Genomic DNA, 24,332 nt, shown 5'->3' with positions numbered 1-24,332 from the left:
CTGGACACTCACTCCCTGTGCAATGTTTGGCACATGGAAGGAGCAGGAACGCAGGGTAGATGTGGGATGAGTGGTGTGACATTGCCGGGACTACAATGAGTGATGTGAAGGAAACATGTAAGGATGGTTGAATGGAAGATGGATTTGCCCTTTAATCCTTCACTCAATGCACAATTCAGAAGTTTAAAGCTTCAAGAGGATGAGGCCCAATGGCAGCACAGCTTTGAGATACACCCTCATATACACAAACAAAAGTACAATGTATCAGAATGGTCATCACAGGCCCTCTGTAAGCTGTGTTTTAGTTTCACTGTTTCTCGGTAAACGAAACCCAGGGACAATTGATACTATGGGGAAAGAAAACAACAGGGGCTTGAGAGGAGGGTCAATATAGAGGGATGGGGGAGCTAGGAGGGAGATACTGTCAAGAAGCCCAGGAAGAAAAAGTATGCTTGGTAACTGATTAAGGAAGCAATTGTACAATTATGTTTGACATGACTGAACTATGGAATGATATGACATACGTATTAATTCCCAAGTCACAGAAAAGAAATGAAAAAGCATAGATTCAGGAATGAGTTCTGGGCTCCCACTAAATACTAACTCCATCTTTAGAACAATTTCTTCCTACATCATGGTCCTGCTCGACTATTCACCTACACGCAATGATCACTGAAAATAAGGGTGCTACAGCAAAGTGTGCTGAAGAAGAGGTTGGTGCCCAGCTGTCAATCAGAATAGTATCTGGGGTCTTAAAGGCTTGTATTCAAACAAACATCCATCTAAGCTAGGAGTCACACAGAAGAATCACACCTGCTTGTGTGATCCAAGGATTGACAATTACAAAATTCAAAGATGGTGAAGAGAATCGTATCAGCGCTAGAATTAGTAATACCACATTTGTGGAGGGGTATCGAGAACAGTGGGAGCCCCAAACCCATCTTCAGACTATTAAGTCAGACTTAGTCACTGACAGATCTGCTCTGGGCAAAGGCAAGGGTCCCGAACAGTCTCACTGTCAGGCAGAGACCAGGGTAATCTTGATGGTGGTGGATCAAACATTTGGCCATTTGGCCTCCCTATAGAAATGACCTGAAATTGTTCTGGGTAGAAGGATATCTTAGTTGTTCCAGGACAGAAATTTCTTCCCTGGCTTTTTAAATGTTGCTGGGGATCTTCTCCCTCTCATGCATTATTTCTATTTTTGTCTTTACACTAAATGTGATCTTATCCTTACCACCTTAGTGCAATTTGTTTTTCATTGTTTTCAGTTGGGTTTCCCATCTGTGATGCACAGGAGTGGATGTATCATGATAGTAAATGATACACGGTGTTTACAGGGAATGCAGGGGTGGGGGTGGGCTATAGGGAGAGGAAGGGGATTTGGGGAGTAAATCATGAAGGTAGGAGGGGGGAGGGAGCACTAGAACTGATCGCGATTGTACAACTCATATTGAAGGTGATGTAACCATGGCGGGGTGAAGGGGGATGCTCTAGGATAGATGTGGTGGTGATTGGACAATTCCCCTTGATATGATTGAATTACTGAACTACTCAATTGTATGATATGTAAATTAGGTGCCGCTAAAACTGTTAGGGGTTAAAAAAAGAAGCTTAAAGCAACAACAACAAAAAGAAAGTTTATCTTAAAAGTGAGAAAAAGAAACATGTCTATTTTGGAGCTTAAGCATATATAACTGAGTCTTCTATTTATGAAAACTATTTAATTATATTTCTCTAGGTATGTTTTCATGTTCTAAAAGTTTTGAAATCTCAACATTACAAAGACTGCCCAGTGTTTCCCCCTGTTTGTAAAGCTAGAATGGTAAGGTCTTAAGAGTGACATGTCATCTTGTGTCACTTTACTGCAACTATTATATGCACTAAGAAGCTTCTTTTTTTCCCCTGACTCATGCCCCTGACTGTTCAGCCCTGATATGGAGACTCCGAGTTGCAGATTAAAGCGCCCCAGGCTCAACCTCTGTCTGTCAGGTGAAATAAATATGGATGCTTGACATGGCAAAGGCCTTAGGTAAGTTTCCTCGATCTGACTCACCCAAGCTAAGTAACTATTTCCCAATGCCCTCTTGATCCATTCTGAGCCACTCAGGCCACCCCCTGCCCTCACCCCGCTCCCAATGCTGTCAGCCACCACACGTGCCTGCATCTCCTCTAACCACCTCAGGGGACCTCCTGACACCAGCGAACATCGCTCTAAGGCTGGGCCCCATCTGGATTTGCCTGCTCCCCCCCACCCCACCCCAAATCTAGCAGTTTCTGAGCAAAAAAGGTTTGCTCTTTCTAACCCAATGCCTTTTCTAACGTCCTTAGACCCAAACAATTCTCAATGGACATACACCACACGATTATTTTTCTCATCGTTATACTAAGAGGGATTACGGACACACAGTTGGTATGGACTGATGGCTCAAGAGGGCACATTTGTCTGCGTAAGGACGGTATAAAGAGGCGGTCATCCCCTAACAACACAATCCCAGGGATGCAGCAGGTGAACAAACACGTTTCAGCCTCATTGCTGCTAATGTGAGAGCGGCAGGGTGGGGGAAGGGAGGCTCAGGGGAACTGTACAGAAAGCAAGCAGAGGTTAATGGTAGTCAACAGAACAAAGACCACTGCCACCTCCACCCACCTCCCCCCTACCGCCGCAATAAAGCCCCAAGGCCCGCCGAAAGGATTGACAGAACACCCTCATTCCAAAGAAACAGGGCTGACGTGGAAGGTACGGCCATGCTGAGAAGTGCCTGAAGCTACGGGTGAAAACGGCATCCAAAAGTGATACAGTGGCTGGACATTGGTGGACAGCCAATGTGTTGGTCAATGAGCTGCCCCGAACAGAAATTATTCATGGCAGCATTGGCCAGAACTGGTTCTAATGCAGCTAGGAAAGCAGGTACGGCCCTGTGCCTTCTTCTCTCTTGTTACTTTTCCACTGAGAGGTGTTAGGTATAGACAGCTGCTCACCTGAACCTTGTGAGACTTTACTCTGGACACATGACCCTCAGAGGTCTGGTTGCCTGTGTTCTGCCGCTATTTACTAAATAAAGCCTTTCAGTAACATACAGAACGGTGTTTATACGTCAGGCAGCCTGACACTGCCTGTTTAGTCTAGAGGGTAGATCCAGACTGCTGGGCAGAAGCACACCACACATGAGTGATGCGGGCGGCAACTCCAAAGTCAGCACTCATTCAAACCAAGTCTCAAAGACATCACATGCCCTATCCAACCTGCGTCGCTTCAATCACTTCAAGACCAAGATTCATGCTCTCTTTTTCCATACAAGCCCCAAATGGGAAGACATGGAAAACTCCAACTAGAGAAGAAAGGCCTTATCTCAACTTCACACTTGACAACACAGGCACTTCCACGCTGACCCCACCCCCATTAAAACAACAACAACAAAAACAACAATCTTAGAAACACTTCTTCTGGAGTTTACTCACTTTGTGCTAAAGAAATCTTTGTAATAGATGCTAGCCGAGTCTTTCCCCAAGTTTGCAAGAAAGAATGTAATTCTTATCCACTCTCACTTAATTAAAACAGCTTAATTATGACATTTAATCGCACCATTTTCATTTGAACGATAATTAAGTATACTGATATTATGTAAATCTAGAGGATGGGCATCAACTTTTGAAAAAGAAAAAAAAGCAAAACCCAACGAACAACTAAATGTATCTGAATACACATCATAAGAGCGCGAATTCAAAAAAAAAAAAAAAAAAAGACCGCGAATTCAAGAAGTACCTTACCTGACGAACAAAACTATTTGAGGTAGTGTCAGATGACGTGCTCCCATCAGATCCTTTAAACCTGTTTTTGCTTCTAGCTCCTTTTCCATATGACTACAAAAAAAAAAGAGAGACGACAAAAGAGATTATTACTAGCCCTTTGCATAGGAAAATGCCAAAAGCCAAAACAAGCAATAAATTACCACCCGTTAGGCATAGACAGAAAGTTATTAATTCTTATTGGAATCATAAAATATTATTTCAACCCCGAGCATGTCAAGAGGAAAGGTTTCCAGACAAAGAATTTACAGACGGGTGAATCAAAACAATGTGTGGGATTTGTAAATAAGTTAATGGTCAAGAGGCAAAATCTACTGAAGATCAAGCATTTTAAAATAAGCCTTTAGGAACAGATAGTAACAGGCCAGATGAATTGTTTTACTAATAGCATGAGGCTAAGCACAAACATTGACAAATAACCTTCCTCTTTTCTAGTGCATCTACAAGAACTACAAAAGCACTAGAAGCGAGCTATAAGGTGATTTAGGTGTAAATCTAGGCGCAGAAAAAAAATCGCTGCAAATAGTATACCTTTATAGACAAGTTAAAAACAGTTCAACCCTGAATTTCAGAGGTTGTAATACCGTCTATGACCGGCCACGAAGAAAGGTCTTCAGTTCTTTAAACATCAGTCTTCTTATCTTTAAAGCGGGGGCAGTGCAATCTCACAGGGCTCTTGCAAGTGTTACATGAGGCTACCGATTTACAGCAGTTAGCATAACGTACAGCACATGGTAAGGATTCAAAAATGGTCTATATTTAGAAAGGTACCTATATATTCGAGTAAGAGCAGACCCAAATATCCACCTGCCAAGGCACCTAATTTTACCATTAAAAACTGCATTAAAGTGTGCTGGAGGAAAAAAGTGCTGGAAAACTTGGCTTATAGTCGAGTATATATGGTAATATTTACATACGGTAAAATGCTCTTTAGAAACAAAGATGGTGCGACTTGATCTCATGTCCTGTGGGCATGTTATCAGGAGAAACCATTCCCTGGAAAGGCCATCTGGCTTGATAATATAGATGATCAGGGGAAAAGACTAAAAATCCCTCAATAACTAGAGTATTGGGAGGAAAGGATCCCTCAGCAGTGTGTGCAGTAAGGAGCTCAGACATGACTCCATGGTGAAGCTGGCCCAGGACGGGGCAAAGCTTGATGCTGCTGAATTTAGGGTTGCTGCAACATGAGGCTTGCAAAGGGGGAATTGAATTGGGCGACCGTGTACAATCTGCTTTAGAACTATTACATGGAGACATAGCATTAAATAATCAGAATTTATAGAATGTGTTTATTTTTAAGAAACCTCCCTTGGATCTTTAAAATGATACTTTGTCATGTTTTATAGATTCATATGGCTCTCATTAAATTGGAAATAACTCATAAACCATAATATACATGGCACTTGGGTTAGTGAAAATCTATTACAAACATTTGTGTTATGAGTAATTTAGAGGAATTTGCAATCAGTGAGAGGATGATAGAATCTTAAGGGGGGTAAAAACCCCAAAAGTTAAGTTCGGTCTCATCAAAGTTTCTATGGATTTATATCATGCAAATGGTTGCCATGGCATCTGATTAACTAACTCTCAACTTCACAAAAGCAGAGACTTCAGAGGTTGCCCTTTCACAATGCAATGTTCAAGGTTCTCCTCCCTTAACAGCTTATTCTTACTTAAGTAAACATCATCCAGTACACTGTTGAAAAATAACATTCTTCCGACAATGTTCTTTTCCAATTATGCAAAGGTTGGGACAGAAGAGTCTTCCAAGGCTTAAGAAAGCTAAAATAAAGCATGAAATGTTTCTGAAAGTATAAAACTTAAAAAAAAATTTTTTTACATTATTCCTATAAAAAATAAACACCTGTTACCTTGAAGGCACTTTTGAGACTTATCATGTTCCCTAAGGGAGGAGACTCTATGGTCAATGTGTTCCTTATCTGCATGAGAAGCATGCATTGTCTTTAAGAACGAAGATGAGTGAGCTCACCGTGACATTGACAAGTCATCCCAGTACCATTTTGGAATGGGTGGAGAGCGGCTTTGAAATTCTATCACTGTCATCAGTCTGGGCATTTTTCAATGAGTCTAACTTACTACTCAGCTGCTTTGGTGTGGAAGCTTTTTCATCACTGGTCACACGTTCACACTGTGAGAGCCACACAATGTCCAAAGTATTCAGGTCCAGCCGAAGCCCTCAGCCTCTGCTGTAGAGTGGAACGCATGCATGACATGGTATGCATGCATCCAAAGGGGGTTTGATGCCAACTCAAAACCAAACCCACTGCCATTGAGTCAATTCTGACTCAGCAACCTAGAGACCGATTAGAATCAAGATTGCGCACCTTTACGGGAATGGAAGACCTCTTTCTCCAGCAGTGGGGCTGATGGCTTCACACTGCTGAGCTTGCAGCTAGCAGGCCTCCTCCAAAGCCACCGTGCCCCCTGGGCTCCTTGTCTGATGCCTGCAAACCGGCTGATCTCAACTACGAACCAAAAGAACTGGTAGTGCTGTGGAAGAAAAGCCTGGCAATCTATTGCCATTATGATTACAATCTGCTTCCATAAAGATGACAGCCAAGAAAATTCTGGACAGCACCAGAAAGTGCCTCCAATTGCCTTGAGTCAGAATACACGCGACAGCCACACGTTTTTGCTTTTCACTTGTTTCATCTTGTGAAAGTAGATTGTCTTTCTTCTCCAGCATCACTGACTGCTAGTCTTTTGGTTTCTAATTGGGTGTAAACACTGCGACTGCTCCGGGGATCTAGTTAGCTAGTTTAAAAGTCTCACCAACCCTTTTAAGCCCTTGGGTGTACTGTGCACAAAGAGTTTGATATGGGGCGTTCTTAGGAATACCCTGTTCAATGTAGCAAAAGTAGAACGATTATAGTTTCCAACTGTCAAAGGGCAGTTTGCATGCTGGAAATTTATGAACCACAGAACGACTGCAAGCAAAGCAGTCATTGTTTAGAGAAACAGCCCGAGAGAAACAGCTTGTCCTTTAATCATTCAAATTCATGATGAGAGGTGTATTGAATGATTAATTTGGTCATGGCATAACAGTGTCATCACTCATCTACATTCGTCATGTATCATCCTTCTTAAAGCAATAAAGAGAACTGCTCAAGGAGGCTTCTCTTCTGCTATTTGACTAACCGCGGTGATAAGTTATCTTAGGTGTACACAGACTAGTCAATAACCAACTTTTTCACAGACAGCAATCTTAGGCCAAGAACAAAGCCAACCTTTTTGGAAAGCCAACAGTTGGCTTTTCAGTGCTTATAAAAAATGTGAGCGAAAAGTTACACTACTGTTACAAAGCAAATGTTCCTTAAAATTAAATCCATTTTACTGTATTGGCTTGTTAGTTTGCTTACTTTACAGCCTTGAAATAAAACTAGAGTGCTTCAGCTGAAAAACAAAAATAAAAAGAAGAGTCAAGACTAAACATCCCTTCAGTGAAAATAAGATGGATAAGTTAAAATGTTCAAATAGTAGGTTGACGAAATTGGGAAAGAAGTATAGTTTGTTAGTTAAATGGTTATTTCAATTGCGGCTAAATTAATACCCATTCATTTTTCTGATTTTTTTAGTGACACTATTCTCTCCCTTCAATATATGCAAAAGATATATTGCCATTAGAGCAGCCTAGGATATGGGAAAGAAAAGGGAGATTGGAGAGGGGTTATGGTCTGACCCCAAAGCAAAGTGTTACAGGAAGGTTCTTCCTCCCGAATGCAGACATGAGCATCCCCTTGGAACACAGTCCAAAAAGTGACTCACGTCCATTTATTAACTATTCCCTTTGTGAAATAAGAATCCCTGGTGGCACCACGTCTACACTCCCGGCTGTTATCTCAGAGGTTTACAATGAAAACTCACCGAGCCGTCTCGCCACAGAAAGGCCCGGTTTTCTACTCCTGTTAAAACAGAAGGCAAGAAACCCCTACAAGTCAGTTCTACTCTGTTGCATGGAATCATGATAAGGGTCTGTCACAGCGTGTACAAGAGAAGGGTCAGGAAGGGTCGACCTTGCCTTCTGCCCAATTCGCCTCCACCCAGATGTAGAGAGGACTCTACACAGGGCCCTGTGGAGTAATAACTAAATCTATCTCCCTGGGATTGTTAAAGTGAAGGGTACGCCCACAGACTATTTTTTTCCCCCACAGACTATTTGTAGAATGTGGAAGCATCCCTCAGAAACAAAACGGATGATGCCAACACAGACCTACAGGCTTAACATATGTTGTGCACCTTTCTTTTGAGGAACTCACGGCAACACCCTAGATACTTAAACAATTCAAGGGAACAGAATACAGCAGCAGGTCAGTGAAATCTTTTCTTACCAAAACGGAAGAAGAAGAAGAAGAGGAGGAGGAGGAGGAGGAGGAGGAGGTAGAGGAGGAGGAGAAGGGGAGGAGGAGGAGGAGGAGAATGAATAAGTACAGAAAACTGAAACACTCCTCTGGTCAGAGTCTGACTTTCAAGACACACCCAGCCATTGATCGGCAGGTTTGACAAATTCTCCCTTACCTAATCAAAGGGCTAGAAATGAAAATAGTGGGCATATCAGAACAAAAACACAAGGCGATAGAAGAGCGATGGTGCATAGGCTTTAGTAAAACAATGAAGTTTGGAGATGGCAAAAGACGAACTTGTAACACAGACATAAAACCTTTTCTGGAAAACTGTGCCCACTTGGTGAAGAGCCACGGGAAAGGGGCTGCTGCCCTTTGGAGATAAAATCCCTGCTACAGCAAGCCAGGATGTCGCCATTACCAGGCTATATTACTACAACATGCTCAAAAGCTTCTGGCAAACTCAGCTGGGGTGGAGCCAGCTGGGATCGGTTGCTAGGAGCAAAACAAACAGGCCCTCTGGTTACTGTCTGTTCATTTTCAGGTATGACTGGAGGTGCCGGTTACAAGCTCTTTGCAGCCTGCTGTGCTGAGATACTGCCCTTGGCCCTTGTGCATTTCCTCTGCTGTCCTTTCCCCAAGCCCTTGCCCCTGCTTCCCATCCACCCAGCTTTCTTGGGGCAACATCCATTCATGAACTCCTAGGTCTGTCATTTAGAACAGCGATGTCGATGAGAAAGATTGTGTCAGAGACAGGAGAGTTTAAGTCTCTAGACTAGAGCTACAGGATAAAGAGCAATAGGTGAAATCATCATTATACTCTCTCTATATAACCATTTCAGCATGTAACCAGAATATCAATTATTAAGGAAATGTTTTCTTCATTTCATACGAAGCCTTTGGGGTCTGGTGTTTTTACCATTTCTAAGCCATGTCAATTTGGACATTTCAAGTGTTCCGTGGCCCCACGAAGCTGGTGCTACTGAACTGGGCAGTGGAGATGTAGGGCTTTGGATAGTGACTCCTATTTTGTTTTTGTATGTTTTTTTTCCCTCTGCAGGCAACGCATCCAAGGTCGCACTGCACTGCTCAACAGGTTACCTTGAAAGGAGTGTGTTTTGCTCAAGCCGGACATTCTTGAATTTGCCATTGCATCTTTCATGTAAGCAGTGTGTGTATTTCATATCCGTTGAGGGGCTGCACTGTAGGGCAATGCCCCCCGCCCCCAAGCAGGAGTACTGATACAAAAAATGAAATACGGGCAGTCTTCCACTCGAAACGTTTTATTTTATTCATACAAAACCCACCAGCACTATAGCCTGGAGGTGAAAAGAAAATTGATTCTTGAACTCGGTGATTGTTTCAAGGTTTCACGTGGCAATGGAAATGGAATTTACTATTACTCCGAGGTGCAGACAAAGGGGGATTCTCCTACACCAGCCTCCTTCCACCAAGCCGGTTCACTGCTGGCCTGTCTTGCTCAAACAGAGATGCGCTAGACAGCTTTGCCAGGTTTCACACAGCCCCGTCACGCTTTGATTCGTGATATATAAAATAAACAAAGCAATGTTTCTCTCGAATAACGGGTGTGCGGAACATCACCACTCAAGTAAAATCGCTTTCAGTTTGCCAAAGGTTGAGAAAGTCAAGGAACTGATAGGTGCCGATGCAGTTGAATATTCCTAGTTCGTATCGCCGGATAAAACCCATTTTTTTTCTCCCCCTTCTCCCATAACTAAGCAACTACTTTCCAATTCCTGCAGATTGATTGATTCCACTGAATGTCTCCGGCCTTTAGCCCTTGTGTCCATTTCAGTAGCTTGTCCGGGCCTTATCACCTCTCCTGTCTATGCACAGGGTTCGGAGACGACCCTTTCACAGGCATTGCCTGATTCATAACAGCAGCAAAATGACAGTCATGAAGAAGGAACGGAAATAATGTCATGGTCGGGGGGTCACCAGAACATGAGGAGCTGTATTAAAGGGTCACGGCATTCGGAAGGTTGAGAACCACAGAGCAGCTGCAGCTGTACTCTTCTGAATAAGCTTTGAGCACATTGTTGGTGCTGTCAGTTAGTTACAGCCAGCCCAGGTGTACAGAGTAGAATTCCTCCATGGAGTTTTGGGTTTGATTTGGTTTGCTTTAGGGCTGTGGTCTTTCAGAAGCAGATCCACAGACCTGCTTTATAAGGTGTCTGTGGATAAATTCCCAGCCACCAACCTTTCTCTCGGTAGTTGAACACTTAACCATGTGAGCCACCCAGGAACTCCTGGTAAGAATACTACAGGGTCTCAAGTCTCCAAGATGTGGGCTCATATCGTCTGCCAGTCTGGTGCCTAACTGAGACAAATCTGTATCATTTTCTCTTTTCAAACTAGAGATTGTAAATGTGTGCAATAAAACTTTGAACTTGGCTTTTTGTGTAACCCCACAACACCTCTAAGAAGCTCTCCGGAAATCTCTTTCTTCAAATCTTTTCTCAAATGTGGCCTCCTCCATGAGATCCGAACAAATTACTCCAAATAGAATATGCGGAAGCCTAAAGGCATATCTAAAGCCTTGTGGCCTCTGTCATGCAATTGTTTCATATTTTTTTATGTTTGTAGCTACTGGAGCATAAGTTCTTTGAAGACAGAAATTGAGTCTTCACAGTTGAAACTGTTTCACATTGCAGCTGCACACCAGCCTGTGTTAACTTAGATTAAGTGATATGAACCCTTATGTAAACTAGTATCTCCTATTTGAACGTCTTATAATCATGCCTTATGACATCCCAAATTTGGAACTCCAGGCATTCAGGAGGTTTATGACAAAATACAAATTTTTAGAATTTCTTAGGGCAGATCAAAGAAAAAAAGAACATCTAAAAGACCTTTCTTTTCTTTTTGGTAATTAAATAGCCTTTCTTTTTTTTTTGGTAAATCTTTTTATCGGGGACTCTTACAGCTATATTTTTTCCTTTTTCAAATCACTTTATTGGGGCCTCGTACAACTCTTATCACAATCTATACATCCATCCATTGTGTCAAGCAGATTTGGACATTTGTTGCCATCATCATTCTCAAAACATTCTTTCTACTTGAGCCCTTGGTAGCAGTTCCTCTCTTTTCCCTCCCTACCCCATCCTCCTACCCTGGTGAACTCGTGATAAATTAGATATTATTATTTTCCTATCTTACACCATGCACTGGCTTTGGTCAATATTTTCTTTTGTCAATATTCAAAATGTTCACCCTGGAAGAATCAAGGGCCCTGATTATATTTCATTCTCATCTACCCTGGCAAGCGTTTCAATAGATTCGGAAGTCTAGAGCATAGGTGACCGGGAAGAATTCAGATCCTCAGGCAGAACTAGAAAATGCAAATAGTCCTCTCTCTGCTGGTGAAGTCAAACAGCCCAAGGCAAACTAATCTGGCTGCTTCGCCCACATGAAAGAAACGGATTTCTGATGACACAAGTTCTTGGGTTCACCAGGGTGCGCACATCTCAAAGCAAGATGGTATTATGTGTTTCAAATTAACATGTTGATTTCTCAGTGGTTAAAAAAAAAATTTAATACAGCTTGGCTTCTATACTACTTGAATCACCAGAGTTTCGTATCAAAGTATCTACAGCAAGTAATTTCAACCACCCAGAGTGGAAATCGGCTTAATGGCAGTGAATACACACACACACACACACACACACACACACACTTCACATAAATTATATTACGTTTTTTCACGCTTGCACCCATTGCTACGATAAATGATACCCTGCTCTCCGCTCACACAATTTACAATCTGGCAAACGTAGGTCTGCTATCAGCACGTCGATATCGTTTAGGAAGAGACATTTCTCAAAAAAGAAATAATTTTTTAAAAAAGAAATGCCTGAAAGGTAACCTCTTTGAATCACGCTCCACTTGGCCCACAGCACTAAGTCTTAATTAAGTCCTTTCCCTGCTGGGATAAAAGCTGCAGAACTCATTACACTGCCACCTGAAGGTGTCTGTCATACAAAAGGTACCTGCCAAAGCCTTACATAAAAGCCACCTTATCTTTTGCCCAGCGCCCAGAACTGGCATCTCACAAAGCGCAGCAAACCTGAACCCCCCACCCCGACCTAGAACCTGGGAACACACATCTGAGAGGCAAGTGATCCTGGATACTGGCATGTCACGGACAAAAACCAAAAAACTTTCTAGTCTCCAACTGGCTCGGTCTTGAAGGGAGGGGAACCAGGGATCCGGTGCTCCTAAGGACCGGTCCAGAAGAACTGCCAAGACCCGTCCCTACCGCTCCAGGGGCGGAAAGCAGGTGGGTCCAATAAAGGGGCAAAGCGGCCGCACTCACCTGCCTCCGCCCACCCACCTGCGCTTCCTAAAAGGAAAACAAACCCCCTGCGGCTCAGACTTGGCCGAGGGTCTGCGTAAGGGGCACCTGGTGCGCGCGGCAGAGCCCCGGCCGCCCGCCCGCCCTCCCGCCCGCCCACCGGGACTCACGATCGTGAGCAGGTCCACTCCACTCGCCTGGCTCATGGCTCTCCATGTGCCTCTCCCGGGCAGGGGCGCGGGGGGCTGGCCCGAGCAGCCCGGGAGAAGCCTCTGAAGACCGGGTGCCCCCCCCCCCCCGGCCCTTTTCCACTTGCTTTTTAGAAGCAGCGGGAGGGAAAAGGGGGGGGGGATGGAAGCCGGCGAAGAAACCGCGAAAGGCGACAGAGGGCAGGGTCGCGCGGGAGCTAGGGGAGCGGTGGGTGGCACGCGGTAAGGGGCGGAGGGGGACGCGGCGGGGGACTGGGGTCCGGGTGGGGGGCTGAGCGGGCACAGGTCCCGGGAGAGCGGGCCGAGGCGGAGGTCAGCGCCCGCGCGCCTCACAAAGAAAGGGGAGCGCGCCGCGCGCTCGCTACCTGCGCCGCGGCTCCGAGCGCCCCCGCGGGCGCGGCGGCCTCCAGCACCTCCATCTGCAGCTCCTGCGCCGCCGCCGCCGCTGTGCCAGGCGCCTGGGACGCGTCGCTTTGGACCATGGGCGAGGAGTCGCGAGGAGTCCGTTCGCAGGACGCCGCCGGCCCCTCTCGGGGGAGGGGGGGTGTTCCGCCCCCGGTCCCGCCCCGCGCCTGCCGCGGGGGCAGCCCCGAGCCCCGGCCGGCCGCCCGGCGCGCCCTCGCTAGCAGAGCGCGGCACGGAGCTGTGCCGTCCGGCCGAGCGGGGCGCCGGCGAGCCCCGAGGGGGTGCGGGGACCCGGCTGGGTGGGCCGGCGGGGGGTCCTGGGGAGCGCAGGGCGGCGGCGGGCACGGGAGCTGCGGGCGCCGGGCAGGTCCTCGCCAGCAGGGAGGGAGGGAGCTGGGCAGCGCGAGCGCAGGGGGAGGCGCGTCGGAAGCCCGGAGCGACGAGGCCACCGGGACTCGCCGCCGCGAAGTTGCTCGCCGGGCCGCGCTGGCTGCGCGCCCGCCGCCAGGGCACACGCCTCGGAAAGTTGGTCCAAGCCACCAAAGCGCGGCCTGGCGCCCCGGCTGGTCCTTTCTCCCGATGCAGCGCTCCAGTCCCGCTTCTCCAAAGCCGCTTCCAAAGCGAGGACCCTCAGACTCTCAGGGCTCCATCTTCGGGACCCCGGGGTGCAGGGATGCGAGATGTTCCCCAGTTGAATGTTTCAGAAGCTGGACCGCCTCCGCGCCCTCACAGAGCAAGTGTCTGCAAAGAACGTCCAGTTGGCCCATGGGGACACTTAAAGAACTCTGTAATAGAGAACCAGAAAAGGACCTGGGATGGTGAGCCCAGGCCCGGGATCCCACCGGAATTTAATTCGCAGCCGACCTCTGGAGCTAGGTCCTGGTGCACCACTTTCAGAAACGACTTCCAAAGTTTTCCTTTTTGACTTCTGTTTATCTCAGTCTGTTCCCTGATGCCAAATAGCACTATCCCCCCCACCACCACCACCCACCACCCAAGTTGGACTATTTTCTTTAGGGGTGAGCACTCTGATGTCACGCTTTAGACAAAATACGTGCTTCCTTAAGAGAGCATTAAAATTAACATCATGAACTCATGGTAAGTAGTGGCCATAGCAAGAATGTTTTACTGAGAACATTCAGATATTCCCATAAACATTTTTTCAACAATAGAGGGCTTCTCACTTCTGAAAGAATTACTAGTGGAAATCTCTATCGGGAAAGCTTCCCAGACATCCGATTTGTTTTGTAAAATGCAATCTGTACACTTCGGTGCATTTAAATATATATGCAGCAACATAATAAATACAGTAGGCTTCCACTGCCTTTTATACTTGGCCGTGATATCTTAAATGATTATGGCATCCAACATGCTTTCTCAACTCTGTGAGCACCAGGTACTGATTTGACTGCACTTTATGGACTGAGTCATAGCTTGGTTAGAGAAGACCCAACCTCCCATTGACTTTCCTAAACTTAATTACAAGTGCCATTTTTATTTAAATGTTACTGAATGTGAAACAGAAACATTGAAGTCTTTGTAGTAAAAACCATGTGCCATTTGGAAAAGTCACAGATAGCTGAACTGGGAAGGCTTCCTGCACTTGCCATCAGGGACCAGGGAAGGGAAGGGGGCCTGGGTGTGGCTCAGTCTACTCTGCAGTCTTGGGGGAGAGTCTCCCTAGCACCCTGCACAGGATTTTGTTTTAAATTTTATTTATTAGTATTGTTCTTATATGTGTGTGTGAAAATGGAAAAAGACATATTTAAAAGTTTAGAGTCCTTGTCTATTTTAGCCCCAAGATAATTTGATAAAATCTGATTTTACATCACGAGAGCGTGTTTACACTTATACACGTGAGGTAACGTGAAATGTAGTTATAGAATAAACTGTAAACTCGGTGTGAGTTGGAACCACTTGTTCACCTGGGCACTTCAGGCAGTTCTTTAATACTCATGCAACAAAGCTGAAGTCAGCTTCCATTGTGAGCCCACGGACAGCTCTGGGCACCCAGAATCATGGCAGTGACCTCTTAGAGCTTATTATCCATCTAGTGAGTAAGCACTTAGAAACCAATCAACATGCCCTTGTGAAATGAAGGGCATAATTCATGAAGGATGAATTCTAACGTGGTTTGAAAACATCACGTTTAATGAAACTGGGTGTTTGCTTCTGACATCTGTCTTGTTTCTTAGAGCATACTTGGTTATTTGTACGTTCACTTTCAATTATGGCAATTTGGGAAAGAGTATTTTATCAGGATTCAGATTTTTTTATAACGATCACACAATATCCAAAGACTCTTGCAAATTCTTTGCACTAATGCTTGAATTTATAGCCAAAGGACAAGTCAAGGTTGAGTGATAGGTTCAAGTGTGATACGGTACAGCATAGTCATTTCATATAACTTGTGAAGTGGGGCCCTTATGTTTCACTATGCCATTAGATGGGGCCCCTCATGATGCAGTTGTTGAGCACTTTCTGTGCTAAGCGGGGTTCCGTGGTTTGGTCCCACTCTGCAGGAGAAAGGAGGGACAGTTTGCTTCTGCAGACATTACAGCACTGGAAACCCTATGACAGTTCTTCTCTGTTCTGTGGGGTTGCTATGAGTCGGAATCAGTCTACTGGAGGACAGTGGGGGTTCTGTTTTACTTGGTCTGGTTTTGCTTGTGCTTTAGTTGGATTTGCCACTGGACAGAGTTCCTGGAGGTCTGTGATAGTCTGATTTATCTAAGTCTCCTCAGCTCTAAGGACAGTGTCTGGGCTTGGTGGTAGCTTGAAAATGTTGGTTGAATAAATGAATGTGTGAAGGCGATGTCCTCGTTTGTCTTAAACTATAGCATGTAACTTTATTATTTTAACGTGGAGTGCAATTATGTAATCATGATTCTAAGGAGAGTATTATATGACGTCTTGATTTATACTCACGCTAGCACGTTTTGAACACTAACACAATAGTGTACCCATTTACACTTGAGTGGGTCTAGTGAACAGTTTTAAACCAAAAGTAACAATGTGTTACCTCTCAAAAGGAAAGCCAAGCCATTAAAAACACATTTTGACATAAAAGGCTGGAAAAACCATGCGCTGTTTTCTGATTTTTAACTCTTAATTTGCCCAGCATTAAAAAGCTGCAGATGAAAGCAAAATATTGACTAAGGAAAGCCTAATTCTTTACATGTTAAAAATTACACAGATGCAAGACACCCGAGCAATAATGGCTGTACAATCATTAGCAAAGGCATTCAAAGGCAGATGACTAATTTCTTCAAGCTGCATCTAGCTGCGGTGCACTCACCAGCTGTTGTGAAGGACAGACATGTTCCGAACAGTCCAAATGCTCTGAAATGAGAACAGAGGCAGGTAAGAACCATTGGCCAAAGAATTTCGAAGTTTAAAAGAGGGTTTGATGTGTTTTCCCTATAGCTGAAAAACCATGACAACAAATGCTTCCTTCTTATGTTAGCATGCCCAAACCTATTGTCCTTAAGCAGAGCCTGCCTCAGGGTGGCCCTGAGTGTACAGAGTAGAAGGCTCCGTCAGGTTTTCAAGGCAAGGAGCTTTCAGAGGGCGATGGCCAAGTCTTTCTTCGGAGGTACCTCAAGGTGAACACAATCCAGCACAGTTCTGACCATGCAAGATGCCAGCAGATTTGTGACTACATTAAAAACCTTGCAGTAAGAGCATTTTCAGAGAGATAGACATCATGGGCTACTTTTTCATTGTATTGATTCAATCACATTTTAATAGCCATCTGCCTGATTTAGTACAGTGTCCTCCACTAAATTACACATTTGTGATTTAGAAACTTACACTTGGAAATACACACACATTGTTACAGATTGTGGATTAAACACATATAAAGGCTCAGACAAGTGTAACAATGCTGGAATGTTTATATCCAATTTAAGAGTATGTATGTGAGAGAGAGAGAGAATCGTGAACCATTAAACCCAAAATGAACAACTGGTGAGAAAAAGCTAATTTCAGTTTCGGAGGAATGATTTTTTAAGAAATAAGATTTATAAATTTTTAGAACTACCCAGGAGAGAAAACTCTATCATGTGTAATATTGTAGTTTACAAAGCAAATTCATTTCTTATCTGATTTATTTCTCATTCAATCCTGCAATATGTATAACAACTGATATTTCTGTTTCTTAGTTTCCAGACTTTGTGCTAAGTTATTCACACACACACACACACACACACACACACACACACACACATTGGGTATATTGGTTTCAAAAAGTTTGTGGAAAGATTCCACTATCTTTTCATTCCACTTGTTCACATACTTATACACACGTATACATACATGGGGGGTAACCCCCCCCCAAACAAAACCCTATAATTGTGCTGGGTGGAGTGGAGCTTTTATAGTACGCATTTTTCCTACTAGGTGAGATTGAGCAACTCGCTCTCAGTTAGTGCACCTTGTGGCGTCACCTCAGAAGGTTCTCTCTGGTCACAGTGAATTTTTTTGTAAAAGCAGTTTTGCTTGAACCTCTTTTGTGGTGATGGCTGATTTCAGAAAACAGCATGTGTCTGTGAAGTTTTGTTTCCTGGTTGGGAAAAATGCCGCAGAAACTGTTGTGATGTTGAACACAGCTTGTAAGGACAATGCTATGGCATAAACTGAAGGATACATGTGGTTTCCTTGTTTCAAAAGTGAAATGTCAATGGATGACAAACCTCATTCTGGACGTCCATGAACTTCCAGAATGGATAAAAATGTCGACTCATAGTGCATTTGGGGTTTATTCCTCCAGGTCAGACTGTTAATCAAGCTTTCTATTTAGAGGTTCTGAAAAGACTGTGTAACTGTGTGTGATTTGTGGCCTGATTTGTGGCAGATGGGAGACTGGTTTTGCCCCCATGACAATGCACCTGCTCATGCTGCCATCTCCGTGCGCCCATTGTTGGCAAAAAACAGCATGCCTCTCTTGCCCCACACACCTTACTCACATGACTTCACTCTGTGTGACTTTATGTTTCTGCAAATGCAGAGGGACATGAAAGATTAGCGATTTGATGAAGTAGAAGAGGTGAAGAAGAAAAAGGAGGGAGGTGCTGTCAGCCGCCCAAACAGATAAGTTTGAAAATGGTTTCCAAGAATGGAATCACAGATTTGACAAATGTATGGTGTGATGGAGAGTATTTTGAAGGTGATAAGGTTGTTTTGTAAATACATTTAAATACATAGCTTTGAAAGTAAACAAGTGGCCATCTAGCTCAGAGGCAACAAGGCCCACATGGAAGAAGCACACCAGCCTGTGTGATCACGAGGTGTCGACGGGAACAGGAATCAGGCATCAAAGAACAAAAAATCATATCATTGTGAATGAGGGGGAGTGTGGAGTGGGAACCCAAAGCCATCTGTAGACAAATAAACATCCCCTTACAGAAGGGTCTCAGAGAGAAGAGCCAGTCAGGGTGCAGGGTAGCAACGATGAAACATACAACTTTTCTCTAGTTCCTAAATGCTCCCCTCGCTCCCCCAACCCCACTATCATGATTCTACCTTACAAATCTAGACCAGAGGATGTACACTGGTACAGACAGGAACTGGAAACGCAGGGAATCCAGGACAGATGATCCCTTCAGGACCAGTAGTGTGAATGGCAATACTGGGAGGGTAGAGGGAGGGTGGGTTGGAAAGGGGGAACAGATTACAAGGACCTACATATAACCTCCTCCCTGGGGTATGGACAACAGAAAAGTGGGTGAAAGGAGACGTCGAAGAGGTCAAGATATGACAAAATAATTTATAAATTATCAAGGGTTCATGAGGGAGTGGGTAGCAGGGAGGGAGGGGAAAAATGAGGAGCTGATACCAAGGGCTTAGGTGGAGAGCAAATGTTTTGAGAATGATGAGGGTAATGAATGTACAAATGTGCTTTACACAATTGATGTATGTATGGATTGTGATAAGAGATGTATGAGCCCCTAATAAATTTATTAGAAATTTTAAAAAGAACAAAAGATCTATCTTGGAAGCAGTGCAACCAGAAAGCTCCTTAGAGGTAAGCATGGTGAGACTGTCTCATAAGTACTTTGGACATGTCAGAAGAGACCAATCCCGAGAGAAGGACATCATTGTTGGTAAAATAGAGGGGGGAAAGTGGAAGAATAAGGATTGACAAGATGGATTGACATTGTGGCCTTAACAATGGACTCAAACCTAGGAACCATTGTGAGGCTGGCACAGGACCAGCTCTGTTCTGTTGCACATAGAGTTGCCGTGTGTCGGAACTGACTTGACAGCACCTAACAACAGCAAGAAGAAATTTATGACAAGTGGCAGAAGCAGGATATAACCATGCGTTGAAGACCCCGGATCTAAGACTCATTTCCAGTAAACTACAGTGGTCTCTCTGGTGTCTTCAAACAAGCTCTACCACACAGCCTAAAGTGCAGGGTTTTGGGGTGGTTGACAGAGAATATTGACCTATTTCTCTTGTTGGCATGCCATGATGATGACAACAAGGTACTTAACCAAAAGAAGAGCTGGTCTGACAAAGAGCTGTCAAACGGAGAGATTTCATGAATTCACACTATCCTGTGTGGGGTGTACACATGCACACGTTCACTCTCATCCAGGACAAAAAGAGTCATAGGATTGAACCAAATAGTGCTTCTGTACTCACAGAACCTACAGTGTTGCAGGCAAGACACAGATAGCATATGATGAGTAGAAGCGTGAACTACTGTGTGTGTATGTGCACGCGTGTGTGTGGAGAGAGGCGGGGGAGTAAGACGATCAGGGCAGCAAGGTCCAGGCAAGAAGAACAGAATACAGAAAGAAGAACGATGAAGGAATTGAGTTTGAAAATAAAGCTGGAAAGTGAAGGAGCAGGCAGACAATTGATAAAGAAAAATATTCAATTCACTCTACCCCATTCCTGTCTCTGGCCCCGATCTATCTGCTGACATGACGGACACCGTTCAAAGCAAAGCTTTTGGGTTCCCGTGCATTCACTTTACCAACCAACCGTCTTTTTATATGGGCAACACACACATATTACAAGACTGTAGACTATTGAGACCTATTTTTTTCAATACCCACACCTGTGTTTACCCAGTCTACGTCGTCAGTTTATTTGTAGCCGAGATTCCTAGCTGCCTCATCGTCCTTGGTTAAAGAGGTTAGCAGAGCGCACAGACACCTGGAATTAAGACTTTGCTTCCTGGCTTCCCTTGCAGCTAGATACAATGATATGACTAAATTATGCGTGTCAAACTGCATGTGGTATGAAACTTCTGGGAAGTTCTTGTTAAAAAGAGAGAGCTTATTGTCCACCTTTTTCCTTTGTAGTGGCCAAACCGTGGAGGCCTGAGTTAATCCTTGCATGTGCATTTTAGACAACAAAGTTCTATGGAAGTCACATACTTAAGTTAAAATAGAATAAAGAAAAAACAATGAGTCATGGGTGGTGCCATACGACTACTTTACCAATCCTGGAGTGGCAATTTCCAGACTCCTTTTACGTGAGGCAGAAATAAGTAGTACATGATTTAAAATTCTAATCTTTTGGTTCTTTAAAATTTATATCAGTAGATCTGGAGTTTTCTTTTTGGAAAAGTTTTAAATTATTAGTCTGTTTCTATAGTAGATGTAGTGATATTAAATTATCTATTTATCCCTGAGCTTTGATATTTTATATTTTCAATTAATTGTTCGGGAAAGCTATATTGCAAGAATGTAACTTTGTAACATACTCAGGAACATCAAAAAGAACATTTCAAAATTCTATCTTGAAGACCAATGTTGTCTGTGATAGGATAATATCTATACATATATGCGGAAATCCAATCAATACAACTATTATTAAAATGTATGTACCAATCACTAAAGGTAGTGATGAAGAAACTGAAGAATTACAACACTCTCCCCCTTCCTGATTTTTCTTTCTTGTGATTCTACAGTCTCATCGCCCCCTTTACCAAGTCATCACCTATCAGTGTTGTAGCCCATTGCTTCATCTGCCTAACCTTACCCTCTGCCCCCTTGGTAACATCCAAAGTACATTCTCGTTGGTGTGAGAGTCTTTGTCTTAGGTTTACCCTTATAGTAGGGGTCTCGTGTGTATTTGAAATCCTGTATTGACAATGATTTTGCAATAAGTATAGAGAGTATCTATTGCCAGAATATCAAATGTCAGATCTATACCAGACATCTTACTTGCTATTGTGTTTTGCCCCTGACTCAAAGCAACCCGGTGTACAGTGGGATTGGACCCAGTGACTCCGTGTTTCCATGCCTGCTTTTCAGAGATAGGTCATCAGGCCTTTCTTGCGATTCCATCTTCATCTGAAATCTGAGGAGCCCCTTAGCAATACACAAGTTTCTTCCACTGAGAGACAGATTGTGGCTGTGCACAAAGTGCATTGGCTGAGAATCAAACCCGGTTCTTCCCCGTGGAAGGTGAGAATTCTACCACTGAGCCATCTGTCACCCAGATAGTTGATCCTAGCCACCCTCTTATTCTCTTGTACCTCCAGATCGTGGTAATCTCTCTGTCTGCTGCGTCAGGCTGGCAGTACATAGAAGCTGTTGTGTTCATCTTTGTGGTCTTAGCTACTATTGTAGCACCCACTAAATATTCATCGGGTAATGCAAATTTTTGTGAACCCAGCTATTTAAATGTAACTAGAGAGCATTTCAGAGCTGCACTAGTAACCTAATAGGTTATACACTGAGCTTCTAAACCCAAGACCCACAGTTCAAAACTACAAGCCACTCTGTGTGGGGGGGTGGGGGTGGGGGGAGGGAATGAGACTTTCTACTCCCATAAAGATATACAGTCTGCGCAACCCACAGGGGCAGTTCTACTCAGTCCTAAAGGGTGTCTTTGAGTCAGAATCTAACTGGCGGCAGTGAGTTTTTGAGAGTCTGAGCAAACATTTCAGACCAATCAACCACTTTACATCTGTTACCACACAATAAGTGGAGTCAATATTTGATTTTAGTCTTTGCTTCCTCTGTGACATAAAAGACATGGTTTAATCTTTCATATTTTGTGCTGTGAACAGGCAGCGGAGAAAGGGGTTACAGGCAGTCTTTTTGCCTTTTCTAAATATGTTCAAAATCTGTTATTCCCTGCTAGGGAAAATTTTTTGTCTGGCTTTAGGATGTAGGCATACAAATATGAAAAAGCACCAGGATAAAATCAAATGTCCTTTCAAGCACAGATGCTTTTTCATTAATTTTTCTACCACCCCCCTCACTCTACTACTATTATTTCAATATTACTCTGTCCAATGGGCTACCTCTGAAAATTTTTAAAGTACAACATTTGGGGGGGGGGCAGAAAAAGAACTCATGAAAATTTTTCTTTTGATAAGATACTCAAATGGTATAGTGAGTTGTGTCTGTTGTGACATTGGGGTAAAATATATTTTAAATGATTCAGATTAGTTAAAATAATTCCATCATTGAGATGTTTTCACCTGCTTCTTTTTACCTTTTCAGCATGGCTACCAGAACATCTTAAATTGCTCATGTAATCACACACGTTACTCAAGCCATAGTCTTGTTGGGTATTACTTCACCAGAAGTCTGCAGACTGGCTTCTCCTAAGGAAAGCAACTATTATTTGAACCATAAGTTATAGTTATAGGTTATTAGGACATATCACCTTTTGTGGGTGTGTATGTGTGATGCACATCCAGTGTTTTAGATAATGGGTAAGCCCTACAAGAGACCTACAGTGTGATGGGTACATCATTTCTATGGACGCAAAGAAATCATATTTATTTTCTGAGAAAAAGATACCTAGTTATTTGGGGGGCACGAATTCAATGCCCAAACAACTAACATAAAATTTCAGGCTTTTTACCCCCTCATCTAGCCTCTAGGTTAGGCAATTGGAGCCACTGACAAATTAATGACATAAAATTAAGCAGCACAGCTCATGAAAATCAATTCTATGAATTCGCGGAATCCACAAATATGAGCATGAAATGGAAATATCTTTGAATTCATGATCAGAATTTCAATAATGCCTGGGTACTTGATTAAAATCTAGTAGATTTTAAAATCTGGGACCTAAATGGAATGAATTTCCCCCTGAATGTGGTCTTCCACAAATAGAACACTTTCAGAATGAGGAAAGTTCAGGGATGTTTGTACTCCTTTTATAAACCTCAATTCCAAATGATGGAAAAAATATCAGTTGCCACATGGACCCCGGGAAGTAATTGAGTATTTCCTTTATTAGACAAATAAGAGGAGATTGTTGACGCACCAAGACCTCCGATGAAACGAATCCAGGGAAAGCACAGAGCTTTGCATTCTCATTTTTTGTGTTCTCCTGCCACCTCCTCCGATGATTAAAGAATTGGAAAAACACACCAAGAGAAGCCGTGATTGGAATGTGGTTCTTCAGAGATGGCCCTTGATGATAACCTCCCTGTACAAAGGATCCTGTGTAGAGTGTGAGTCAGCTTCTTTCTGGAAAGCATAGAAAAAGGCTCCCCCTTCGCTTCAAAGCTCCGTGGCACTCTCCCTTGGAAGAAGAACCGTCTTTGAAACTTCGTATTAAAAGCAAAAAGTAAAAGTAAAACTAAAACAGAGTGCACGTATTAAAACAGAAACCTAAATGGAATGACTTCAGGGCACAGAGGGATTTCTTTTCACAGGGAAAGTAATGTTTGCAAAGGGAGCCCTGGTCACGTAGTTGGGTGGGTTATGAGCCGGGCTGGTACGCATGAGGTCAGCAAATCAAATCCACCAGCCACTTTGTGGGAGAAGGATGAGGCTTTCTACAGCCATAAACACCGACAGGCTCAGAAAACCACAGGGACCGTCTACCTCGCCCTGCAGACTCATTATGAATGGCTTAGCTGGCAGTCAGTTTGGCTTGGAGGTTTGAATGTTTAATATTTGCATACTTTGGATCTGGACCGGGTAGTTCGGTTTACAGATAGCACCTCATGCTATTGTCCCCATATATACAAAGGGCAAGGATGGAATCTGGTCCCTGAGGTGAGGAAAACAGAGCCTCAGAAAACGTAAAGCACGCTGGATCGAAGCTGCTGTGAGTTCAAGTTCATGCTCAGGCAAAATACATCGTCTCCAAAGATGCAGTTAATAGTCAACCAAACTCATAAAGCTAAGCAAAATATCCATCAGGCTTTAACAAATGCTAGTGCACACCATGAAAAGAATGGATCGTCCTAGCCCACTCTCAGTTTTATTACAGACATGTCCCTAGCTTTTGTTATG

At 43.8% G+C, this 24,332-nt stretch overlaps 1 protein-coding gene across 1 annotated transcript in view; it reads right to left on the bottom strand.

Moving 5' to 3' along the window:
* The window catches only part of CACNB2 (calcium voltage-gated channel auxiliary subunit beta 2), a 402,030-nt gene extending 385,606 nt beyond the window's left edge, over positions 1-16,424 (bottom strand). Inside the window, exons 1-4 of the mRNA XM_075553410.1 lie at positions 16,402-16,424; positions 13,064-13,715; positions 5,831-5,962; positions 3,772-3,864 (exon numbers count right to left, since the gene is read on the bottom strand). Coding sequence (XP_075409525.1) covers positions 3,772-3,864; positions 5,831-5,962; positions 13,064-13,715; positions 16,402-16,424 — 900 coding nt within the window. The remainder of the gene's footprint in view (positions 1-3,771; positions 3,865-5,830; positions 5,963-13,063; positions 13,716-16,401) is intronic.
* Between the last annotated feature and the right edge of the window lie 7,908 nt (positions 16,425-24,332).

The sequence above is a fragment of the Tenrec ecaudatus genome, chromosome 6, assembly GCF_050624435.1.
Source record: "Tenrec ecaudatus isolate mTenEca1 chromosome 6, mTenEca1.hap1, whole genome shotgun sequence".
Lineage (NCBI taxonomy): Eukaryota > Metazoa > Chordata > Mammalia > Afrosoricida > Tenrecidae > Tenrec > Tenrec ecaudatus.
Note: the sequence above shows the minus strand (reverse complement) of the source record. Positions and strands in the feature narration are given on the sequence as shown.